This window comes from Drosophila kikkawai, chromosome 2R (assembly GCF_030179895.1).
Source record: "Drosophila kikkawai strain 14028-0561.14 chromosome 2R, DkikHiC1v2, whole genome shotgun sequence".
Lineage (NCBI taxonomy): Eukaryota > Metazoa > Arthropoda > Insecta > Diptera > Drosophilidae > Drosophila > Drosophila kikkawai.
In genome coordinates this window covers 9,545,966-9,554,177 of record NC_091729.1, presented here as the reverse complement: position 1 = coordinate 9,554,177, position 8,212 = coordinate 9,545,966, and the positions used below count along the sequence as shown (strand labels likewise).

The following is an 8,212-nucleotide window of genomic DNA, read 5'->3' as shown; positions in this document are numbered from 1 at the left end:
GTCTTCTATGCAATTAGTGCTTTTGTTGATTATGCTTCAAATGTGTGTTGGGGATTTTCGCTTATTTTTGTAGCTCTTGCTTGTAGGGTAGCAAGTGTATATTGGTGTCCTTTGAAAGCGTGAAATAAGGCTTCAAAAAGCAATGAAAACACGAGTCCTTTTACAGAGTCCTAATTATCAACTCATTATGTGTCAAAAGAAGACGGGATTTCTAAGTCTGTGTTTTCTATTCTTTGCTGTATTTTACCTTAAACATTTAACTTTATTTTCTTAAAGGGTATTTGTTGTTCGTACTTATTCTACATTTGTTGTAATGCTGTTAGGGAAAAACTTTGTCGTTAGCTGTTTGAGCATGCTTAATTAAAGAGAATTTTGAAATGATGAGCGAAAAATGTTGATGAAATATTAATACAGATAATGAAGGGTTGTGAAGAAGCTAACAGTGCCAGAAGATGAGAGATTTTACATATGTTTAATAACACATAATTTGTTCTATGTAAACCCAAATATTTAATTTTTTATGGTTCACCAAAGCACTTTACTTATCTAGACACTGGCAGGCTCACAATCCCTCATCAAAATGATCTATGTAGCTAATCGTGTAAAAAATTCAACAATTTTAACAAATGGCTCTCTAAAAAAAATATATTTATGTGTATTGAAAATAAGAGAAAATCGGAAATGGAAGCCTTTGAAAACAAGTTAAAGGGCGTACAAAAAATGGGAAAACATTAAACAGATTTAAGCAAATTTGTTTTGGTGCGTGGGCCATCAATAACTTTGGCAGCATATTTGACTTGTTACCCCAAGGTTTTTCAACCCTTTCCGGGGGTTGGTTACAAAAAAAAAAAAAAACAACAATTTCGTTTGGCTTTTCCGGTGGCTTCCACTTTCATGCTTTTGCTATCTGACTTGGGCTAATGTTTGCCCATCTCCAACTTCAGTTTCATGCAAATGTGCCCCACTTCGCTGTTGTTTTCCCCCGAATCCGCCCGTTTTTCACCCAAAACCTTCGACTAGGAGGGACGCTCAAATTGCCCGAAAAAGTATGCAACACTTGACAGTCTCTGGCAGCGACGTGGCCTGTGCTAATTTTGTGTTTCCTTTGCCTTAACTTGGCCCTGTGTAATTTTCAAATCGATAAGCAACAGAGTATAGAACCTACTCTGCTGCCTTGCCCTGCTTTCCTTTGTTTTCGCACAAAACTCACACACATATAGCCATATAATTTTGCATGAAAATCACGAAGTTGTTGTCAAAAAGGCATTTTCATACCTTAACGAATTTTCGCTCTGACGCTGTCGGAAATTTGTTGGCCACTTGAAAGTATTACCACAATGGGCGTGGTCGCACTCCCCCCAATATGGCGGCACAAACAATTTCCAAAGTTGTCAATAAAAAAGCCCAAAAAAATAGAAGGCGGTTTCATACTGCTTGAATATCTGAGCAGGTTGAACTCCCATCGGGCCCCGTGGAAATTATTTGTTGTCCTCGCCACCCGACTTGTCACCTGCAGTGAGATGAGCCGCAGCAGCGACAAAGGATTGACATACTTCAAGTGCCAGAAACTCAGAAACTGGAATACGCTGAAACCGCATTTCGTATTCATGAGCTTGCCAGCTTCAAGACACGTTTGTGAGCTACTTTTCCCGGTGACTAGAAATACTTTTATTTATTGCAATCAATCAAAACTTTCACTAGGATTTTCACATGGGGAAAGGAACACACTTTATCAGCAGAAAACCATAAAAAAAATAAGTTTATGAAAATTTAACATAAACTTGAAGAAACTATTTAAATTAAAGGATAGGTTGTACATCTGATGAGCCTGAATAATAAGTTTGTGAAGTATATATTAGTATATAATAGTGCTTTGTTTTTTAAACAAAAAATTGATAAATGTAGAATTTTTCCCTTTCCTTCAAATTTTTTTAATTTAATTTTTAAAACCTTTTATTATTTATCCTCAACTTTATACTTAATTATACTTTATACTTAATTAAATTTTTAATAAATGTTCTAAAAACTTTCTTTTATTTCCAAAGAAATTGTTTTAAAGTTTCTTGAGATTTAAAATGTAAATAGCCGGCAATTAGCTGGAAAACCGGCGGCATATGCAGGCTGAAAATCGTACACACACACACACTCTGGCACTGAAGCACACAAGGACTCACACGGCCGCATACGCACCTGCATAGTGCCGTCTGTCACCTGGCATCAATGCCCCAGATGCCGCTGGCGGTGTTTCCTTCCCCCGCATTTCCTTGGCCCCGCTTTTCCGCTTTTCCCCCCTTAAACTGCGAACCAAACAATGCAGGCAGCCAAGTGGGAGAGCTCAACAGTGGCCAGGAGGGGGATAGAGGCGAGGTGGCGTCATTGTGCCTTTGTTGGCCACTTTTTTTTCGCCTCCACTGTGTGTTAAGGGTACAGCTATGAGCAACATTTTAGTATAATGCACGGCTAACTTTAAAATTTATATTAATTTGTATGATATAAAGACGAGAATTAAGAGTTGACTTGGAATTTATTAAAGTTTCTTATATATATTAAATTTAACCTATACCACTATTATTGTACACACGCCTGTAGTTTTGTATGTGAGACCCTGTGCTTCATGGGGCATTGTGCGAAAGTGCGGCCCGACTCCGACTTGTTGCCACATCATCATCGTCATTACCATCGTCGGCATCGCAGTCCAGCACTTGGCTTGTAATGAGTTTGCCATTTTATTTTATTTATTTGTCCGCGCTTTGTTTCAGACGACAAACAGCGACAGCCGTGGAAAATTCCTTGCTGCATTTTAAATTCAAATTAAATAATGATTTAAGTGCCCCAAGAGGCTTTGTCAGCACACAAACGCAGTCGGCTGACAGTTAGGTAGGCGTTCAGGGAGGACCTTCTGGATGTGAATAATCCTGTGGTGGTGGGAGGTGGCGGTCAGGTGCCTCAGGTGTGCGCAGTCAGATAGTGGCAGATTCGCTTTATTCAAATGGATCTGTTTTAATTAAATTATTCTTTATTTTAAGGATACTTCACGAAAATAACCTTTAATCATATCATATTAACAAATATTGATAAATATTTAAAGAAAGAATATTTAGGATCTTATCAAAGTCAGAAATAAGTACATAATTCATCAGTATTGCCTGCTGACATACCTTAAAACTATTCCAGAATAGACAAATTGTTTTTAAATATTGAATTATGTGGAATAAAATTCAATTCAATTCAATTCAAATGTATGATATCGTTGTAGTATATCCTAATTCTAATAAAAATTCTCATAAACCTAACTAGTTTTCAAAATCACCAATATCCTTTCATTTTTGGCCTGACCCAGTTTCATTCGTTCAACTCTAAGCGAGTTTATTCAGTTGCAACATACGCACCTGTCGGTACTCAGGGCAAGAACCTCTCTGGCATGCAACCTAGTATAGAAATACTACCAAATCGGACGAAAATATAGAATGGAGAGAGTGTGCCAGCGAGGGAGACACGGAGATAGACAGCTGGACAGTTGGTGGCAAAAGGCAGAAATCAAATTACAATTTCAATATGCGATGCGTACTAAATGTCTGCTGGTGTCAGTTTTGGCTTTCAATGTGCAACATGCAACATTCAGCTTGATGTTTACAGTTTGTAGATGTGTTCCCATATATCGGGTATGCCTGTGTGGGTGAGTGTTTAAGAGTGTGTGTCTGTTTCTGGCTGGTACATTTTGATTTGGCGCACACAAAATGGATTTCTTGCCTGTCCATTCAAAACATTTCTATGTGGAGTCTAGAGATGGCAGCTGCTTAGATGCAAATAAATTATGGATGGAAAAAACCAATATTTATTGAGCAATAAAATGTAATTTTAAGGCGAATGTTAAGTATAACAGGTCATCATTTCCGAAAATTATTATTAATCAATTATTTTTTTAAGGTATAATATGGAATTATTCAAAAATACCTATTATTATCGCTAAGGAATACTGTTACTGTTAGAATTCCAACTTATCCGAGGGTTTTACTCATCTCTAATCCCAAATACAGTTTACGTTTGCATTTTGTGTGCGTTTCTCTGTCACTTAATGGAATTTATTACATTTTAACTGTGTGACAGGAGCTGCTGGTTGCAGGTTCAGACAGTGACAGTGGCTCCTGCTGCTCCTCCGGACTCCGTCTCAACTCCCCTTGAGCCCGCGCCCTGCCTGGTTCCGGGTGTCCAGCTCCTGCTCATCTGCATCAGTCATTGCCATGCATGGGAAATGCTAGCCAAAGTGTCACAGTTATTGATTCGACGCATAAATAATGCATGGCCAACAAGTGTGCCGGCTTGTTTATTTATTACATGATTTATTCAGGCAAACAACGCTCCAATTAAAAGCGTTTTTGAGCGATTAAGTGTAATGTCAAATCCCACAAACTATCCGGAGCAACTTTGCCGCAACTTAACGACTCCAGACAGCGATTATTAAATTAAAACGTGTAAGGAAAACTTTCATGTCCCGCCAAAAGATGGGCAACTTTTAACTCCTTCGTCCTCGTCTCTCATTTTTCTTCTCTTTTAATTTAATTTTAGTTTTCTTTTTGCAGCGCATAATTTATTGTGCGAGGCAAAAATCTGCTGCACCAAATTTGTCACATGGGATAAATAATAAGAAGAAAACTTTATCCGCAAAAAAGGCTGGCAAGTGGAGGAAGAGAAACTGCTCGGGGATTTGGGGCAGATTACTCATACGCCCGTTGGCAACTTCCACGAGCGGCGGCTGGAAAAAAACAGCTTCTTGTAATAGTGAGATCAGGCGAGCGTGAAATTAGAGCTAAGCTCATGAAGATGATGCGTGGAAATGAGCAAATTATCGTAGCCTTATCAACGGAAGGGATGAAGGGGTACCTACAAAAGTGACTAGAGTCTCCTTCAAAACTGTACAGTATTAAGGATATTTGCTAGCTGAAGTGCTGGGTATCTCCTAGTCGGGCATACAAGACTGTAGCTTTCACTGCGCTAATACGATCGTCGATCTGATCCGCCAGTATAAAACCTTAAGTTAGATTCCTTTGAACCATTTACGACACTTTAAGTTCATCTTCATCTCCTAGTTGAGAATCTCTGTGTTTTAATCTCTGTTCTTCTCAAATAGAACTAGTTATAGCTACTAATTTATACTTGAATATATCACTGGCCTTATTTGAAATGTATATAATTCAGTCTATATCCTATATAGCCTCAGTTTCCGACTAAATCCAATTTTCATCTCAAATTGCGGTCTGTATATGGCTTTTTAATGGAGTAACAAGAAAATCAAACCCAGATCTTTGAGCCTTTTATCACCGAGACAATTGTCTTGGAACCGCCACTAAATATGTCAAAATAAAGGCAAATTTATACACAAACTGATAAACACAAAAATACCGGGCCAAAGGGACCCGGAAAAGAAGTGAAAGAAATATAAAAGAGGGTACGACTTTTTGGCTGGAGGGGTGCAAAAGCAAAGCTGCAACAGTTCTTATCTTGACACTGTCATCTATCCGGCTGAAACTGGGGAAATTGGCCCGACACCGGAACTTTTCCGCCTCGGTCTGCTCTTCAGTTCCAGCAGCCATCTTCATCTCCGCTTGCCATCTCGGGCCGTTTGTTGTTGCCTTGGCATGCCTATCACTCGAATTGAATCAAATTACCTTGTAATCTTAACCTTAAGGTTATTTGCCATTGCCCACAAAAAGCGCTTTGTGCTCGACTGCGTTTAGTTACTATTTGAGTGGTGAGTGGAGAGAGCTGGCGCAGGAAGCGAAGGAAAGTGGGGGCAACTCCACCCCCTCCGGGAAGGTGCACCTTTCACACTTGTTCGAGTTTATATAAAAGGAAATCTAACATTACGCCCTATCGCGATTGCAAAGTTTAAGTGAGTTTTGTGCCAAGTGCAAAGCCGCTTGAGGTACCTGCCTTTTCAGGGCTTGGGGGATTAGGAAAGTGTAGCAAGTCAATCAAGAAGTTCGTGGGAGGATGAAATAGAGTATATTATTGCACTTTGCAGGGGAGAAGTTCTGCAATCCATCAGGCAATCGACACAGGAAATATCGGATAGCAAAGAGGATAAATAAATAAACTGTTTTTTGGAATGCTCATCTAACTAATTTATTTAACAGATATTATACAGTGAAGAACAGATTTGTGTACAACCAAGGAACATATCAACCGCTTATCATCCAATCGCCTCTAAAAACCATCGATCTCTACTCGTTGACTCCGTAAAGGGTCTTCATCAACTCGGGAACATACTCATCCCACCTGGATTGGAATACATTCCCTGCCACAGGACTTCCCAATTCGTATTTTTCAGCGAATTTCTTCACCTCGAAGTTGCTGTGACCATCGGCATTGCTTAGCTCAATTTTCTTCTCGTCAAAGTCCAACTTATCCGATTGCTGATATACCAGAATAAGGTAGCGCTGCATGCCGCTGTCCTTGGGCGGAAGAGGTCCGAAATAATCAGATATGGGTTGTCCCTTCATGATGTCCAGACCGGGCACATTAACCACCAACCAATGCAGCCAGGAACGGTACATGGGATTTTCGCGGTTCGGAGCATCGGGACAGATCATAACCACTGTGTAGAAGGACTCGTGATCGGCATCCCAGTCCAGTCTGGGTTGGAACTTTAGCTCTGTTGGGGTGTATGTCTTGCCCTCTTCAATATCAAAAGTGTTGTCGTATCTAATCTATTGTATATTTTTCATTAGATCAAATAATATTATCATAATTAAACTTACCCTGAGTAGTTCTTTTGGTGGCTCATCTAAAATGTCCGGCATTACTTCCATTTCCTTCATTATCCTTCGAACATTATCGTTATCCTCTTGACTCCGACTCGGGCAAAAAAAGCCCAAGAGCAGCAAAAGCAACCCCAGCGATTTCATAGCTAAGCTCTTCTATAAACTCCACTTCAACGGCTCTTTATATAGTCGCTTTATCAATAGTAAATACTATTAAGATAATTGAGTCGCAATTACGGCAATTTTCCACAGCGCTTTAAAGGGTTGCCGCACGACTAGGCAAATATTTACAATATATTTTGGCTGATTGGCTTAACTGCAATTGGAGCAGTGCAATTGATATTCATTCATTCTGACAACTAGCGGAAAATTACAGATAATGGGTAATGATCGAGCAGTTTTTGCATTGGGAGGATATTATATCTTTTTTAAAACTATTTAAGTTGTTTGTTTTCAAGCTAATTCCATTGGAACAATATTTTATATCGACATACATTTAATTATTACTTTTGAAGAAACTTAATCCATTATTTTAATTGCTTGCATTCACTTAAATTTAAACTCTTTTCCCCCCAATTAAAACAGTTAAGGCTAAATGAGTTCATTCAAGTTAAAACAATTAATTTTAACTTAATCAGAATGACTCTTGGCCTTGCTCACATGACTTCTCTCGGTTAAATCCAAGGCAAAAAAGTGTATATATATTATTTCATTATGGCTGGTAACGGATTACACAAGCTAAGCTAGCCATAAAATGCATTTGCATGCCAATTATAAAATATTCCAGCTGCTTTACACGATTTCCCTCCCCGAAGTGGAAAAAAGTGCGACTGGAGGAAAAAAGCAAACACAATTCAGGACTCTGGCAGGAGAGTTGGCAGCATGTGCGTCTAATGTGGGCACATTAGCAACACAAATGCAGGACGAAGACCGTACAAGACGAGAAGCCAAAACCGAGCTCCAAGCAGGAACTGAAACGGGAGATGGATCGGGACATGGAGGAGCCACCGGAGCGGAGGACTAGGACCAGAGCCACTCAAGCAAACGAACGCACTTAATTTATGCAATTTGGTTAACAACGTTAAAATAGTAGACGAGGCCAGGAGAGGGGCCCAAGGATGCCAGACATAAATCAAAATGGAAACAATAACCCGCCAGCGCAGGATGAGCGAGATAGCTCCACGTAGAAAAAATCACATTAATGAAATACTAATGGGTTTATAAATCACTAAATTATATTTAAAAATGGCAATTTCGCTGACATGGCGAAATGGAACGTGTTAATTAGAATCTATAAATGTTTTATTAATATAAAAAAGAGTGTTTATGTTCATCCTATATTCAATTACAGATACTCTGTGTTTACTCAACTAAAATGTAAATTTTTTAGGATAATAAAACCTTTTTTGTAAAATTAGTTACGATAGAATGTAAAAATACTACCAAAGAGA

The 8,212-nt window shown here is 38.9% G+C and overlaps 1 protein-coding gene across 1 annotated transcript; it reads right to left on the bottom strand.

Annotated features, from left to right (window-relative positions):
• Positions 1–6,097: 6,097 nt before the first annotated feature.
• a5 (antennal protein 5) lies at positions 6,098–6,899 on the bottom strand. The gene is made up of 2 exons (XM_017166437.3): positions 6,759–6,899; positions 6,098–6,707 (listed from the first exon to the last, which is right to left on the bottom strand). Exons 1-2 carry the CDS (start codon positions 6,816–6,818, stop codon positions 6,222–6,224), a joined length of 546 nt encoding a protein of 181 aa, XP_017021926.2. The 5' UTR covers positions 6,819–6,899; the 3' UTR covers positions 6,098–6,221.
• Between the last annotated feature and the right edge of the window lie 1,313 nt (positions 6,900–8,212).

Excerpts from the sequence above, each read along its gene's own strand:
- a5 (XM_017166437.3), bottom strand. The coding sequence starts at position 6,818 with ATGAAGGAAATGGAAGTAATGCCGGACATTTTAGATGAGCCACCAAAA. Across the intron at positions 6,708-6,758 it reads CACCAAAAGAACTACTCAGG|ATTAGATACGACAACACTTT; the intron begins GTAAGTTTAATT and ends AATATACAATAG.